This window comes from Oncorhynchus keta, chromosome 18, assembly GCF_023373465.1.
Source record: "Oncorhynchus keta strain PuntledgeMale-10-30-2019 chromosome 18, Oket_V2, whole genome shotgun sequence".
In the NCBI taxonomy this organism is placed as follows: Eukaryota; Metazoa; Chordata; class Actinopteri; order Salmoniformes; family Salmonidae; genus Oncorhynchus; species Oncorhynchus keta.
In genome coordinates, this window is record NC_068438.1 from 37,451,116 (window position 1) to 37,469,038 (window position 17,923).

Here is a 17,923-nt window from a genome sequence, read left to right on the forward strand (position 1 = left end):
CTGCTAGAATCCGAAGTCAAATGTCTGCTGTTTGCTGATGATCTGGTGCTTCTGTCACCAACCAAGGAGGGCCTACAGCAGCACCTAGATCTTATGCACAGATTCTGTCAGACCTGGGCCCTGACAGTAAATCTCAGTAAGACCAAAATAATGGTGTTCCAAAAAGGTGAGTCACCAGGACCACAAATACAAATTCCATCTCGACACTGTTGCCCTAGAGCACACAAAAACTATACATACCTTGGCCTAAACATCAGCGCCACAGGTAACTTCCACAAAGGTGTGAACGATCTGAGAGACAAGGCAAGAAGGGCATTCTATGCCATCAAAAGAAACATAAATTTCAACATACCAATTAGGATTTGGCTAAAAATACTTGAATCAGTCATAGAGCCCATTGCCCTTTATGGTTGTGAGGTCTGGGCTTCACAAAGACTTCACAAAATGGGACAAACACCAAATTGAGACTCTGCACGCAGAATTCTGCAAAATATCCTCCGTGTACAACGTAAAACACCAAATAATGCATGCAGAGCAGAATTAGGCCGATACCCACTAATTATCAAAATCCAGAAAAGAGCCATTAAATTCTACAACCACCTAAAAGGAAGCGATTCACAAACCTTCCATAACAAAGCCATCACAAACAGAGAGATGAACCTGGAGAAGAGTCCCCTAAGCAAACTGGTCCTGGGGCTCTGTTCACAAACACAAACACACCCTACAGAGCCCCAGGACAACAGCACAATTAGACCCAACCAAATCATGAGAAAACAAAAAGATAATTACTTAACACATTGGAAAGAATTAACAAAAAACAGAGCAAACTAGAATGCTATTTGGCCCTACACAGAGAGTACACAGCGGCAGAATACCTGACCACTGTGACTGACCCAAAATTAAGGAAAGCTTTGACTATGTACAGACTCAGTGAGCATAGCCTTGCTATTGAGAAAGGCCGCCGTAGGCAGACATGGCTCTCAAGAGAAGACAGGCTATGTGCTCACTGCCCACAAAATGAGGTGGAAACTGAGCTGCACTTCCTAACCTCCTGCCCAATGTATGACCATATTAGAGAGACATATTTCCCCCAGATCACACAGATCCACAAAGAATTCGAAAACATATCCAATTTTGAAAAACTCCCATACCTACTGGGTGAAATTCCACAGTGTGCCATCACAGCAGCAAGATTTGTGACCTGTTGCCACGAGAAAAGGGCAACCAGTGAAGAACAAACACCATTGTAAATACAACCCATATTTATGCTTATTTATTTTATCTTGTGTCCTTTAATTGTTTGTACATTGTGTATATGTGTATATATGTATATATATATATATATATATATATATATATATATATATGTATATATGTATATATATATATATATATATATATATAATATGACATTTGTAATGTCTTTACTGTTTTGAAACTGTTGTATGTGTAATGTTTACTGTTAATTTTTGTTGTTTTTCACTTTATATATTCACTTTGTATGTTGTCTACCTCACTTGCTTTGGCAATGTTAACACATGTTTCCCATGCCAATAAAGCCCTTGAATTGAATTGAATTGAGAGGAGGTGTGTAAGACCCAGTGAACCTGAAGCAGCAGCAGCTCCTCCGAAGTATTGAGTACACTGTCAACTGTTACAGAGATACGAGGGCCACAGCGACAAGGACTGGGGAGTGGAAGAAAGTGGCGAAAGTGTTGGACCGATTCTTCATGTGGATCTTTTTCTTCATGGTGTTTTCCATGAGCCTGCTGATCATGGGGAAAGCCATCTAACTTCAGACCTGGGCTGTGTTTATTAGGTACGGAACAGGAGAAAATATGTTGAAATTATGGAAGTCTTACCTGAAATTGTGTATCAAAATGTTTTCTGTTTTACACCTATTGCGTATAACCAAAATGAGAAAACAGGTGTTTGCAATAAGTTTGTAATGACCAGTATCCACCTCCCACGTTTTTATACATGAGGGCGTAATCTGAACACAGGGACTTAATAAAGATGTCACCCGTTTTATTGAATTATTTGATATTCCAAACCCTCTTCATGTGTGTATGTCACCTACAGATGTCGTTATTGTTTACTTTTACAATTTAGTTGTCATACAGATGTCAGATCTTAATTTGAGCAAGTTTGCTACAGCAGAAAAATAATGCTGCTGCAGCAGCAGGAAATGTGAATTATTATGTGGATTATATTTCATTTACATTTTTGTAGGGATTGATACATTTATCATTAGGGTAAATCAAGTTTGAAATTTCAAAGTGGAAATTACAAACTTCAGAAGCATTTTTAAACCTCAAATATACAGTTTTAAATGTCCTGCAATTCTCCTGCAAAAGGTTGATCAAATTTAGATCCTACATCTCTACAGGTCGTGTGTGTTAGAACATGGGAATTGCAATACCTTTAAATTACCATTCAGGAATGATAAAACAAATTAATAGTTGATTTAAGCTCTTTGAGTTAATTTATTAACATTTAATAATGTTAACATTTAAATAATAAATTACAGCATCACAATATCCCACAGTACATGATCCAGTGTATGTCTGCAGTACTAAAAGGGACAATTTAACTTTAACATCCATGTGATATTGTTAAGAGAAACAAAGATTATCCCTTTGATTATTAGCTGTTTCGTAAACCAGGCTTTATTCTCTTTTTAAAGTGGATTGAACTGTATCACCTGATCCTGAACTGTATGTTCTGATCCTAAACAGTATGTTCTGATCCTGAACTGTATGTTCTGATCCTGAACTGTATGTCCTGATCCTGAACTGTATGTCCTGATCCTGAACTGTATGTCCTGATCCTGAACTGTATGTTCTGATCCTGAATTGTATGTTCTGATCCTGAACTGTATGTCCTGATCCTGAACTGTATCACCTGATCCTGAACTGAATGTTCTGATCCTGAACTGTATGTCCTGATCCTGAACTGTATGTCCTGATCCTGAACTGTATGTCCTGATCCTGAACTGTATGTTCTGATCCTGAACTGTATGTTCTGATCCTGAACTGTATTTCCTGGTCCTGAACTGTATGTCCTGATCCTGAACTGTATGTTCTGATCCTGAACTGTATGTTCTGATCCTGAACTGTATGTTCTGATCCTGAACTGTATTTCCTGGTCCTGAACTGTATGTCCTGATCCTGAACTGTATGTTCTGATCCTGAACTGTATGTTCTGATCCTGAACTGTATGTCCTGATCCTGAACTGTATTTCCTGGTCCTGAACTGTATGTCCTGATCCTGAACTGTATGTTCTGATCCTGAACTGTATGTTCTGATCCTGAACTGTATGTTCTGATCCTGAACTGTATGTTCTGATCCTGAACTGTATGTTCTGATCCTGAACTGTATGTTCTGATCCTGAACTGTATTTCCTGGTCCTGAACTGTATGTCCTGATCCTGAACTGTATGTTCTGATCCTGAACTGTATGTTCTGATCCTGAACTGTATGTCCTGATCCTGAACTGTATGTGCTGATCCTGAACTGTATGTCCTGATCCTGAACTGTATGTCCTGATCCTGAACTGTATGTTCTGATCCTGAACTGTATGTTCTGATCCTGAACTGTATGTTCTGATCCTGAACTGTATGTTCTGATCCTGAACTGTATGTTCTGATCCTGAACTGTATGTTCTGATCCTGAACTGTATGTCCTGATCCTGAACTGTATGTCCTGATCCTGAACTGTATGTCCTGATCCTGAACTGTATGTCCTGATCCTGAACTGTATGTCCTGATCCTGAACTGTATGTCCTGATCCTGAACTGTATGTCCTGATCCTGAACTGTATGTCCTGATCCTGAACTGTATGTCATGTGTGTTGCTTTGTTGTGCCAACTTGTATTCCCTAATGATTTCACCTCTCTCCACAGAGACATATTTTATTATTTCTGCTCAGACACTCTGCTAGGCTCCTGACAAATGACTGCATTTTGAATATCTGCATGTTCTAATTGAGTGTTTATCCTCAAAACGGTTCAACAGTGTCCCTGTTAGTCACCAAAAGAGCCAACTTTACCATAACAGAGCTTTCTCAGCGCAGCCTTTCTCTCATTGTTTCTGAAACGTTAGATGATAGGATTCATGTCAGGGACACTGTCAGAAAGGAGTTAACAATAGTTATCAAGATTAGAACATTACAGTGAATGTTTTCAGACTTGGCACTGATGTGATATGAAAATTATACCGAAATAGAGCCCAGATGCCTATGCTGCTGTAGCCGATAGATCACATTCTCTTAGTGATAATGCTGCTGTAGCCGATAGATCACATTCTCTTAGTGATAATGCTGCTGTAGCCGATAGATCACATTCTCTTAGTGATAATGCTGCTGTAGCCGATAGATCACATTCTCTTAGTGATAATGCTGCTGTAGCCGATAGATCACATTCTCTTAGTGATAATGCTGCTGTAGCCGATAGACCACATTCTCTTAGTGATAATGCTGCTGTAGCCGATAGACCACATTCTCTTAGTGATAATGCTGCTGTAGCCGATAGACCCCATTCTCTTAGTGATAATGCAGCTGGCGACGTATTGCTTATAGGCTATGACAAACAGCAGCTCCCTCTCAATGGTTTCAAAAGACACATTCAACTGGATGAAACACACTGAGAGATGGCTATGTCATTCCACAAACACACTGCTATCCTCTTAGCGAAAGCACTGGTTGATATCACAGTGTCTGTGAGGGCCAGGTTAATTATGAAAATGTACATGGCTGACTGCAGCTTGGGGTCTGTCGCCACCAGGGTAAATATGATGAGCTTTCCAATCAGGATCATCAGGTAGACCACCAATAGGAAGATGGCCAGCTCTGGGTAGAAGACGTTCAGCCCTCTCTCACCCCCAACAAAGAGGAAGTCATTCACATTGGCTTGAAGGCAAGAGTCACCTGGCGGTCAATGAAGATCATTTTACAAAGGTGCACAATATCAGCATTTGCTTGAGAAAGACATAAATAGTTATCTTATTTGGTATGAGACATTTGGTATGAGACAATCTTATTTGTTATGAGACACTTACTTTCTACATTGTGAAAGATGTGTTCACTGCATCTATGCTGTCAACACTCCAGATTTGGATATTATTTGGACTGTTTCTGTGAAAAGACACACAACAAAGTCAAACAAACATGAATCATTAATCTCTATTGTAAACACTACATTTAATATCAACAAGTTTGAATTGCCATTGATGCAAATCATGAATTGATGAATCTGGTATTGAATTAGCCCAATAACACCAATGATTGGACATGCCTGCCCACCATACCGTCTGTGTAGTGTGCACAAAACAATGATGCTTAATACAGTTTACAAAAATAATTACATTAACAAGAATGATACCAATCTCTTGATAGTGACTTGACAATATGACTAGTTTATCTCAATGTACAGGTCCTCATGTGGACTTGATCTAGAGACCAAGTGTTGTGTTTCTGTTGTCCTGTCTATGTTGTGGCGCTCCTGCAGTTCCCAGGGGCTACACACACCTCCTCTCACTGCAGACTCTCTCTTAGTTCAAAACATAGTTGGTTTCCTGGGATTATTCCAGCCAATCAGCGTTTCACACAACAGTCGGCCTATTAACTCCCAAGCATGCATTGATTGGTAATACATGCATGGAATTCATTGCAAACGAGAGCAGAGCTAGAAATGGATAATAAAAGCTACCACTCTCTTCTGTGCTCCCCTTCCCATGTTGCATCATTATGTTGGCTTATGACTGGGGCAAATAGTTTATGATTAATTATGTCCAACACATCATTTTGATCCTCTAAAATGTTTATATACATGGATAGATACTCAACAAACTCTTCACAAACTCCATCGGCTCGCTCGGTGTTCACTGCAAATGCTGATATGCAGCAAACAGTCTTGTGTTTCCAGCAGGGAGTTGTACACCTCAGTGGAACTTAAATGTGTGTGATAGTATTCAAATCTGGAAGCTCCAGTCAATATCAACACGGAGTGTATAGACATTGTTTTTTCCTCGCTGTGTAACCTTTTACCATTTCAAAGTAACATAATCATATTTGAGTATAATTATTAAGCAGGTAGCATAGTGGTTAGAGTGTTGGGACAGTAACCGAAGCGTTGCTGGATCGAATCCCTAAGCTGACACGGTAAAAATGTGTTGTTCTACCCCTGAACAAGGCAGGTAACACACTGTTCCCCGCTAGGTCGTCATTGTAAATAAGAATTTGTTCTTAACTGAATTGCCTAGTTAAACAAAGGTGAAAAAAATAAGTACATATATAAATGTAAAAACTTGTTCATTTATTGTTAAAGGCCCAGTGCAGACAACAACGTGATTTACCTGTGTTGTATACATATTTCCACACTATGAGGTTGGAATAATACTGTGAAATTGATAATGCCCTTTTAGTAAAATACATTTTTTGAAAGTCTGCCTGCAATTTCAGTCTGTTCTGGTGAGGTGGAGTTTTGGCCTGCCTGGTGTCCTCACCAGGCAGTAATTTAGTTAATAGTTAATAGACCAATAAGAAAGAGAGTTCCAAACCTTTCTGCCAATAACAGCTAGTTTTCAGTTTTTCCCTTTTTCCCATACCACTCCCAGACAGTCCAAACAAAAGTACGTTTTTTAAAATGGAAAACAATCACAGTAAGGTACTTAATTGTTACTCAGAAATTATTTGATTTTGAGATAATTAAAAAAAGGGCTGTATTGGACCTTTAAATAATCAAATCCAAACATGGTGTGTTATGGAATAACTTTATTGGAGAACAAGAGTTTCAGGACAGAATCCTTTATCTGTTTGTTCCTGAAACTGTAAACCAGTGGGTTCACAAGAGGAGTTAAAATACAGTTCACAATAGATATCAAGATGAGAACATTGGGATGAATATGATATGATTTAGCACTGATGTAGACACATGAATGAGCAATGTAGAAGGTAAGGACAACAATGAGATGAGAGGAGCAGGTAGAGAAAGCTTTTTTCCGCCCTTCAGATGTGGCAATTTTGCAAACAGATTTGATGATTTTACAATATGACCAAATTATGACAGTGAATGGAACATACATCACAAATAAAGCACATGCGAGGGCTAGATCTATCAACATTGTTGTGTCCAAACAAGACAATGTAACAATCGGAGGATAATCACAAAACCAATACATTATCTGATTTCTACAGAAAGGAAGTTGTGATGCAAGAATGACATTCAATGCTGGAAGAATTAATCCCAAAGCCCATGCTGTTGAGGCCAGGATCACACATATTTTGATTGTCATGATGCTGTTGTAGCGTAAAGGATTGCAGATAGCAACATAGCGGTCGTAGGCCATAGCACATAGGAGAAATCCCTCTGTAGTTTGGAATGTCAAATAGGTATACATCTGCAAGAAGCAACCTACAAATGAAATGGACACATCATTCCACAAACACACTGATATAATTTTAGGTAAAACGCTGGTGGTGATCACTATGTCTGTGAGAGACAGATTACAGAGGAAAATATACATTGGTGTGTGAAGTTTGGAGTCGATCAACACCAGAGTGATGATCATGGCGTTGCCGATGAGGATCATAATGTATACCACAAGAAGAAAGATTGCCAAGTCTGTGTAGATCTCCTTGAGACCCAGCTCCCCTCCATGTATCAGGAAATCTGAAAACAGGCTCACGTTGAACTCCAGTGGTAGAGAAACATCTGAAAAACATTATGAGAACAATGAGATTTTCATGTAAAAACATGCACCCACGAAGTACTGTCTAAAACACATACTGGTTTATATTTACATAGAAAGCATATAGTCGGGCACAGTGTAACTACAAGGAATACATTGTTAAGCAGTGTAGTTGTTATGACCTTATTATGAATAGGTATATCATCTGCATGCAGTATTTTCACACACACACATACACACACACCATACACACACACACACACACCATACACGCGCACGCACGCACGCACGCACTCACACAAACAAACACACACATATAGTAGGACTTTTTTGAAATCCAAGTGATAAAGAAGTTACATCATAATATAACGAAACAAAAGCCTTTTAAGGTTAAGGATGAAGTAAGAGTTAGTTTGATAGTTGTTCACTGTTCAGGTAAAGATGTTTCACCAATAGACAACACTGGGGGGGGACTGCCTTAATCAACATAATTGGCACACAGGGAGCAGTTGTTGATGAACTGTTTTGCTGGTCCAGGTATTTGAACCACTAGGCTACACTGTTTATGTTCATTTAAATCAATATTCACTATTAGAAACCAAACCAAACCAAACTAAACATCAAACAACAGTGTGATGAGCATTGAGCACATTAGGTTTAAAGTAAGTTTGATCCAGACAAGGGCATGGTTGTCCAAAGTTGCCACAGGTAATCATAGAGCCTCGCTAGATGCTAAGCGGGATCCTTGGGACAACCCTATCCTAAATCCTGACACCTAACCCTGACCATTACACAAACCCTTACCTAAACCCAACCCTAACCCTTACCTTAATCATTTTACATTTCAATGGGGTGAGGCCAGATTTGGGCCATCCAAAGCATCCCACTTAGAAAAAAACATTGATTCACACAACTGAGAATAAAATAACAATATCTAACAAACAGAGACAAAACAAATGGACATGGGAGAAAGAACATCTGCAAAGGTTGAATGGATTATGTTAAGGTTAATACATTGACTCAAATAAGGTAATAATTGGAGCTATACATTTTGTTATTGCATTTTTAAAAAATTTAACAGGATGTTCTAAAGAAACCAGAAAAGTGTTAGCATCCTCCAATTCACCAGCCAACATTGACAATATATTTTACATTAATCAGATGGTAAGAAATTCCTATTTAAATATTGGGAACATCATTTTGTTCACCTGAAAGAGAAATATAAGATGTTAATTATGGCTTCCGTTCTTCTTGTTCCTTTAACAGCTCTTGTGTCATTTGATTTTTCCAATTGTAAAATTAGAAAACACAAACAATTGTCATGTCATAGAAAGCACTGGAGTTCTCACTTACTTGCCATTGTGTTGGTCATCTCACCAGACCCACATCTCTGGGATTGAGGAAGAGCTGCATAATGTGGGAATTTATATAACAACTCCTCACCCACTCTTCCTCTGTAATCCTTTTCAGGAAGCTTTTTAATTAGACAGAAAACACAGGAGTCACTTTGGGACCTTTTTATTGTGTTGTCTGGCACAAGCTCATAATTGGGACCTACAACACAAGCTCATAATTGGTTTAATCAGAACACAGAGACCCTTCAATACACTGTGGCCCAATACACTGTGATTTAATATTAAATTATATAGTATTCATGCAGTGATTAAATATACTAAGTAGGAGAACATAATCTATGCCAGTGTTGGAAAAAGTACCCTATTGTCATACCTGAGTAAAAGTAAACATACTTTAATAGAAAATGACTCAAGTAAAAATAAAGTCACCCAGAAAAATACTACTTGAGAAAAAGTCTTAAAAGTACTTGGTTTTAAATATTCTTAAATATCAAAATGAAATGTAATTGCAAAAATATTCTTAAGTATCAAAAGTAAAAGTAGAAATCATTTCAAATTCCCTATATTAAGCAAACCAGACGGCACCATTTCCTTGTGTTTTTTATTTATGGATATCAAGGGGCAAAGACTAAAAACACAAACATACTTTACAAATGAAGCATGTGTGTTTAGTGAGTCTGACAGATCTGAGGCAGTAGGGATGACCAGGGATGTTCTCTTGATAAGTGTGTGAATTGGACCATTTTCCTGTCCTGCTAAGCATTCAAAATGTAATGAGTACTTTTGGGTGTTGGGGAAAATGTACACTACCAGTCAAAAGCTTTAGAACAACTACTCTATCAAGCTTTGTCTTTATTTTTACTATTTTCTACATTGTAAAATAATAGTGAAGACATCAAAACTATGAAATAACACATATGGAATCATGTATGTAGTAATCAAAAAAGCGTTAACCAAAAACTATTTCTGAGATTCTTCAAATAGCCACCCTTTGCCTTGATTACAGGTTTGCAAACTCTTGGCATTCTCTCAACCAGCTTCACCCGGAATGATTTTCCAACTCCTTTTGAAGGAGTTGCCACATGTACTGAGCACTTGTTGGCTGCTTTTCCTTCACTCTTCGGTCTGACTCCTCCCAAACCATATCAATTTGGTTGAGGTCGGGGGATTGTGGAGGCCAGGTCATCTGATGCAGTACTCCATCACTCTCCTTCTTGGTCAAATAGCCCTCACACAGCATGGAGGTATGTTGGGTCATTGTCCTGTTGAAAAACAAATGATTTTCCCACTAAGCCCAAGCCAGATGGGATGGTGTATCGCTGCATAATGCTGACGTAGCCATGCTGGTTAAGTGTGCCTTGAATTCTAATGCTTTACATTGGGAATTACACGCTTTACATTAGCAAATACACAGCGGAGATCATCTGTTCACCCACACTGCATCTCACAAAGACAACAGCAGTTGGAACCAAAAATCGCAAATTTGGACTTCAGACCAAACGACAAATTTCCACCAGTCTAATGTCCATTGCTCGTGTTTCTTGGCCCAAGCACATGTCTTATTCTTATTGGTAGTGGTTTCTTTGCAGCAATTCGACCATGAAGGCCTGATTCACACAGTCTCCTCTGAACAGTTGATGTTGAGATGTGTCTGTTACTTGAATTCTGTGAAGCATTTATTTGGGCTCCAATTTCTGAGGCTGGTAACTCTAATGAATTTATCCTCTCCAGCCGGGTAACTCTGCGTCTTCCATTCCTGTGGCGGTCCTCATGAGAGCCAGTTTCATCATAGTGCTTGATGGATTTTGCGCCTGCACTTGAATAAACTTTCAAAGTGCTTGAAATATTCCTTATTGACTGACCTTCATGTCTTAAAGTAATGATGGACTGTCGATCTCTTTGCTTATTTGAGCTGTTCTTGCCATAATATGGACTTGGTGTTTTACCAAATAGGGCTATCTTCTGTATACTTGTGCATATTTGATATTTGTGCATCTGTAACTTTCTCACTCATCATTATTCATGATTCATTCGGGATGATCCATAATCCTGGTACAGTAGCATCCACATTAATGTCGAAGTGTTTGGAAAAATATTATATTCTTATTTAGAAAATAATCTGAAACACAACCAAAATAAACAGAAAATGCATCCAACAAATGTGCAGAGTCACAAGCTTGATGTAGTCATTGTGTATTATGAATATTGGAACAAGTACTACTGTAAGTGTTTGACTACTTTAATACACATAATTTAATTATACCCAGCACTTTTGGCCCCCTAAAATGTGGGAACTATGTACAAAAAGTGCTGTAATTTCAAAACAGTTCACCCAATATGGATGAAAACACGCTTAAATTAAAGCTGTCGGTATGCACTTTAACATCATAGTCATTGTATCATTTCAAATCCAAAGTGCTGGAGTACAGATCCAAAACAACAAAACATTTGTCATTGTCCCAATACTTTTGGAGCTCACTGTATGTTCCTGTTGTGATGTTATTGTTTAACAGAGACATGAATATCAATTGCCTGGCTCTGCTCCTGTGAGAGGGAGCACCAGGAGGACTCTAGGAACTGTTTCAGAGGGAAAAGGCATTGGATCAGTTGAAGGCAATTTGGGATTTTTCCTGCTGTTCAATGGTAATTTAAATTAGCCACAGCCAAAGTCACAATCAAATCAAATCAAATGTATTTATATAGCCCTTCGTACATCAGCTGATATCTGAAAGTGCTGTACAGAAACCCAGCCTAAAACCCCAAACAGCAAGCAATGCAGGTGTTGAAGCACGTTGGCTAGGAAAAACCCCCTAGAAAGGCCAAAACCTAGGAAGAAACCTAGAGAGGAACCAGGCTATGAGGGGTGGCCAGTCCTCTTCTGGCTGTGCCGGGTGGAGATTATAACAGAACATGGCCAAGATGTTCAAATGTTCATAAATTACCAGCATGATCAAATAATAGGTCTGGGACAGGTAGCACGTCCGGTGAACAGGTCAGGATTCCATAGCCGCAGGCAGAACAGTTGAAACTGGAGCAACAGCACGGCCAGGTGGACTGGAAGGAGTCATCATGCCAGGTAGTCCTACGGCTCAGGTCCTCCGAGAGAGAGAAAGAAAGAGAGAATTAGAGAGAGCATATTTAAATTCACACAGGACACCGGATAAGACAGGAGAAGTACTCCAGCTATAACAAACTGACCCTAGCCCCCCAACACATAAACTACTGCAGCATAAATACTGGAGGCTGAGACAGGAGGGGTCAGGAGACACTATGGCCCCATCCGATTATACCCCCGGACAGGGCCAAACAGGAAGGATATAACCCCACCCAGTTTGCCAAAGCACAGCCCCCACACCAACTTCACATCCTTAGACAAGGCAGAGTATATCCCACCAACCCAGATCACGTCAGTGACTCAACCCACTCAAGTGATGCACCCCTCCTAGGGACAGTATGGAAGAGCACCAGTAAGCCAGTGACCCTATAAGCCAGTGACTTATAGGGTTAGAGGCAGAGAATCCCAGTGGAGAGAGGGGAACCGGCCAGGCAGAGACAGCAAGGGCGGTTCGTTGCTCCAGAGCCTTTCCGTTCACACTCCTGGGCCAGACTACACTCAATCATATTTTTAATTTAATTTTACCTTTATTTAACCAGGCAAGTCAGTTAAGAACATATTCTTATTTTCAATGACGGCCTGGGAACAGTGGGTTAACTGCCTGTTCAGGGGCAGAACGACAGATTTGTACCTTGTCAGCTCGGGGGTTTGAACTCGCAACCTTCCGGTTAATAGTCCAACGCTCTAACCACTAGGCTACCCTGCTGCCGCCCACTGAAGAGAGGAGTCTTCATTAAAGACTTAAAGGTTGAGACCGAGTCTGCGTCTCTCACATGGGTAGGCAGACCATTCCATAAAAGTGGAGCTCTATAGGAGAAAGCCCTGCCTCTAGCTGTTTGCTTAGAAATTCTAGGGACAATTAGGAGGCCTGTGTCTTGTGACCGTAGCGTACGTGTAGGTATGTACGGCAGGACCAAATCAGAGAGATAGTTAGGAGCAAGCCCATGTAATGCTTTCTAGGTTAGCAGTAAAACCTTGAAATCAGCCCCTGCCTTGACAGGAAGCCAGTGTTGGGAGGCTAGCACTGGAGTAATATGATCACATTTTCTAGCAGCAGTATTTAGCACTAACTGAAGTTTATTTAGTGCTTTATCCGATGATGATATCTGATACAATGATATCTATAAGAAATTGTGAAATATTTTATTCAATATTATCTGTCTCCTTTGCCAGCAAAGAGGACAAATGTTTTCTGGTAACAATTAGTCTATCCTATCTTATTGCATTGACTAAATAAAATGAATGTAATAAAATACATTATATTTTGCCTATGGTATATACATTTCTAGAAACGTATATAGAGAATAGCAATAATGTCATAACAAGTTGATGCTTATTGTTTATTATGATTCAAATCATTTAAATGTCTACTTTTTCATAAAATGTTGTGGTAACTGCCCGATGCCAGTTAAAATGTCCAAAATAGCACATATTTCTATGACAGTATAATGCTTTTGCCAGAGTGTTTCCCATGCTTAGACCGGTTATGCACATTTGAGTAAACATTCAGGCTCCCGAGCTGTGAATACCTTGCTTCTTTAATATCAGTTTATACAAAAAAAAGTATTTATTTACAGTGACCCTCCCCCCACCCCACTATCGGGGCATGTACTCTACAAGGTGTCAAAGTTCCACAAGGATGCAGGCCCATGTTGACTCCAATGCTTCCCACAGTTGTGTCAAGTTGGCTGGCTGTCCGTTGGGTGGTGGACCGTTCTTGATACACGCAGGAAACTGTTGAGTGTGAAAAACCCAGCAGCGTTGCAATTCTTGAAACACTTAAATTGGTGTGCCTGGCACCTACTACCATACCCTGGTACTTAAATATTTTGTCTTTCCCATTCATCCTCTGAATGGCACACATACACAATCCATGTCTAAATTGTCTCAAGGCTTAAAAATCCTTCTTTAACCTGTCTTCTCCCCTTCATCTACACTGATTTAATTGGATTTCACCTCTCTAGGGTAGGGGGCAGCATTCAGAATTTTGGATGAAAAGCATGCCCTAATTTAACCACCTGCTACTTGGGCCCAGAAGATTTGATATGCATATAACTGGTATATTTGGATAGAAAACACTCTAAAGTTTCCAAAACTGTTAAAATAGTGTCTGTGAGTATAACACAACTGATTTGGTAGGCGGAAACCTGAGAAAAATCAATTCAGGAAGTATTTTTGTTTTTGTTTTGTAGTTTTCTATTCAATGCCATGACAGTATCCATTGACTTAGGACTCAATTCCTATGCCTAGCCCGGAGGCTAGTTTGGCCTTCCACTAGATGTCAACAGTCTTTAGAAATTGTTTCAGGCTTGTATTCTTATAAATGAGGGAGTAAGACCAGTCTGAATGAGTGAACCCTACCGCGTCGCAGGGCTTTTTCATGCGCAATCCCGAGAGAGTGCATTTCTTGTTTACCTTTTATATTGATGACGTTATTGTCCGGTTGAAATATTCTAGATAATTTAGGCTAAAAACAACCAGAGGATTGAATATAAACATCGTTTGATATGTTTCTATGAACTTTACGGATACAATTTGGATTTTTTTGTCTGACTGTTTCGACTGCGTTTGAGCCGGTGGATTACTGAAGAAAACACGCTAACAAAACTGAGGTTTTTGGATATAAAGAGACTTTATCGAACAAAAGGAACATTTATTGAGTCAATGAATGTATTTTGAGTGCCACCATATGAAGATCATCAAACCTAAGGGATTTATTTTATCTCTATTTCTGACTTGTGTAACTCTTCTACTTGGCTGGCTACTGTTTGTATTGATTTGTCTGCTGGGCTATGTTCTCAAATAATCGTAAGGTATGCTTTCGCCGTAAAGCATTTTTTAAATCTGACACCGTGGTTGGAGTCACAAGAAGTTAATCTTTAAACCTATGTAAAATATGTTTTGTTTTCTGAATTTTTATAATTAGTATTTCTGTATTTGAATTTGGCGCTCTGCAATCTCACTGGATGTTGGCCAGATGGGACGCTAGCGTCCCACATAACCTAGAGAGGTTTTTTAACAAGTGGTGACATTAATAAGGGATCATAGTTTCACCTGGATTCACCTGATCAGTCTGTGCCAGTATAAATGTTGGAACACTCAGTGTATATCTCTTTACTGTCTCAATTCCAGGCTGTTTTTCATTCAGACCTGGTGCACCAGAATGAGGTACAGGTTGACAATAGAGTGAAATAGTTACGGGTTGGCTCTATAGAGTGAATTAGTTACAGGTTGACTCTGTAGATTGAATCAGCTACAGGTGAGTGAAATCTCTGGCCATCAAGGACAATCTCTCAATTCACCTGAAAATCAGCAGTATTGCAGACCTTCAATCTCGGAATTGAGCATCTCAGACACTAACAGCTAACAGACACAAGAGGTCTCTATAGAGATAAAATTTTGACTGGCAGTCAGGTAATGACTAGGCACAGACAGGAAAGCTTGTTAAACAATGTGTGCTCATCATCACCTTTACAGTTCCCTCATTCATACTTCCTAATATCTTACAGAACATCACCTTTAAAGGGTGATTTCACAATTTTTCTATTTCATATTCATAATCTCCAACATCAAAATGTGTAAATGGCAAGACATAACCTTTAAAGGGAAATATTGCAATTTACTCCCGAACATTGCCTGCTCATTGCCTGCACATAATTGGTTAAAATCACGAAACACACTAGATGATGTCATCGGAAACACTTATCTTATCTACAAAACATAGAAAGGTGTCATTTTAACATACGTTGATGTTGGGGTGGTGCTGAAGATTATGAATATAGAGTAGAACATTTTTTAAATGTACCTTAAACATCACTTTTAAGAATGGTATGTGGTGAATTCTAATCCATTTTGTTTTAGGGTTTTAGGGATACCAGAATAATCAACAAGCCTGTCAATATTATTTACAAAGTGCCAAACAAATATCTGTATTAAGAGTGTGTAACTTTCCGGCTGAGTATTTGTATAATTTTCTGCTTCAATGACTTTGTTTGCAAGCCATAGATAATTGGATTCAAATTAGCAGGGACGACATGAAATAGAATGTAAGCCAGTTTTCTCAAATATGGATAGTCTGGAAAGCGATGCAGTATGATGGTTAGAAACCCACTCCACAGCATAATGAGATACAGTACCAGGTGGCTTGCACAGGTCTGCAACGCTCTGTTGTTCAGCTCTTTGCTCTTCTTGGTCCAGCAAATCACAGCAATCCTGAAATAAGTGACAGCGATGCTTCCCATTGAAGAAGTAAAGAGCAGCACAGTGAAAAAGAGTCCATAGATGTTGTTGATTGAAACGTTCTCACAGGATAGCTTGAACAATGATGCATTGTCACAATAAGCATTCTGAATGATTGAACTGCATCGGGAAAGCCGTATGGTGAGACCCAGTAGGACAGACACTAACACAAGGGAAGCCCCCCAAGCAGACACAGACAGCGTAACTACAGTTTTGGTTGTCATTATGGACGTGTACCTTAATGGGTAACAAATGGCCACATACCTGTCAAAGGCCATAATGATCAGTATCATATGTGAGGCTGATCCAAACGTGTGACTGAAAAAGGCCTGAGCAACACATTGGCTGTACGTGATAAACCTCTCAGTTGAAACAATGTCAGCCATGAGGCGAGGCAACAAGACAGTGTTGCCAATCAGATCATTTACAGACAGGTTACAGAAGAGGATGTACATTGGTTGGTGCAAGCTTCTCTCTGTGATGATGGCGACCAGGACTCCAATGTTAGACACAAGGAGGGCGAGATAGACAAACAGCAAGGAGAAAAAAATTGGATACATGAATGTCTGTGGCAATTGAAAACCCTGGATGTGAAGGATATGGCTTGGTAATGACATGTTGTCGTCCATCCTGTTAGCAATGAAGGGCAAACCTGAAAAAAAAGGACAGAAATATAAATAAAAATTATAATTTTGTTATAATTGTAAATTCAAGTTTTAAATGAAGATATACTACACATGCTGTTTGTATCCTCTTTTTTAAAATCTGCTGCTAGGAATTTTGAATACCCCATATAAACACATTTGACAGAGTGAGTAAGAATGCCACAGCATTAACAGCTGTCGTCAGTCAAGAGGAAAACCTGTATACAGGCAGTCCTTCAAAGCCACGCTTGTACCTTGCTGAAGAGGGTACGAATCCTGCCACAGGTATCGGCTACATCCTTTTTATCTACAACACTCCCCCATCATTTATCATCCTTCGTTTTATTTCAACAATGATGAGGTAAGTCAAATGGTCACATGTGGATTTTCATGTCATGGTCTCAAGAGCTTTAGCTAGGCAGATTGTCATGACAACTCCTCTTGAGAAGGAAAATGTTATGCATTTAAAATGTTTACAATATTGTGTGAGTGACCACTAATGGAAGCCATCTGGCAACTAGGTTTTGAATGATATTCTATAGGTGTTTGTTAGCCTGGACCTGTATCTGTTTGTGCCGTCTTCACACCAAGCAGGCCAACATGGCTGGTTGGCGTGGCAATTACTCCATATAGGACTTGGATAGACAGCACAAACCGTTTTGGATCTAGACTAGCTGGTATTTTTGTGTCCTGTGTAGGATCAAATCCTGATACACTATATATAACGTACGTGGACACCCTTTCAAATGAGTGGATTTGGCTATTTCAGCCACACCCATAGCTGACAGCTGTATAAAATAGAGCACACAGCCATGCAATTTCCATAGACAAACATTGGCAGTAGAATGGTCTTACTAATGAGCTCAGTGACTTTCAACGTGGC

General features: G+C 39.4%; 2 protein-coding genes across 2 annotated transcripts; both read right to left on the reverse strand.

The window, feature by feature from the left end:
* Window positions 1–6,755: 6,755 nt before the first annotated feature.
* LOC118396992 (olfactory receptor 10J1-like) lies at window positions 6,756–9,071 on the reverse strand. The gene is made up of 2 exons (XM_035791369.2): window positions 9,041–9,071; window positions 6,756–7,710 (listed from the first exon to the last, which is right to left on the reverse strand). The coding sequence occupies exons 1-2, from the start codon at window positions 9,057–9,059 to the stop codon at window positions 6,758–6,760; spliced, it is 972 nt and encodes a 323-aa protein (XP_035647262.1). The 5' UTR covers window positions 9,060–9,071; the 3' UTR covers window positions 6,756–6,757.
* A 5,358-nt stretch (window positions 9,072–14,429) lies between these two features.
* LOC118396993 (olfactory receptor 52E4-like) lies at window positions 14,430–17,044 on the reverse strand. Its single transcript, XM_035791370.2, has one exon. It carries the CDS (start codon window positions 17,023–17,025, stop codon window positions 16,090–16,092), a length of 936 nt encoding a protein of 311 aa, XP_035647263.1. The 5' UTR covers window positions 17,026–17,044; the 3' UTR covers window positions 14,430–16,089.
* Between the last annotated feature and the right edge of the window lie 879 nt (window positions 17,045–17,923).

What these genes read in the sequence shown, in the direction of transcription:
- LOC118396993 (XM_035791370.2), bottom strand. Translation starts at nt 17,025, where the DNA reads ATGGACGACAACATGTCATTACCAAGCCATATCCTTCACATCCAGGGT.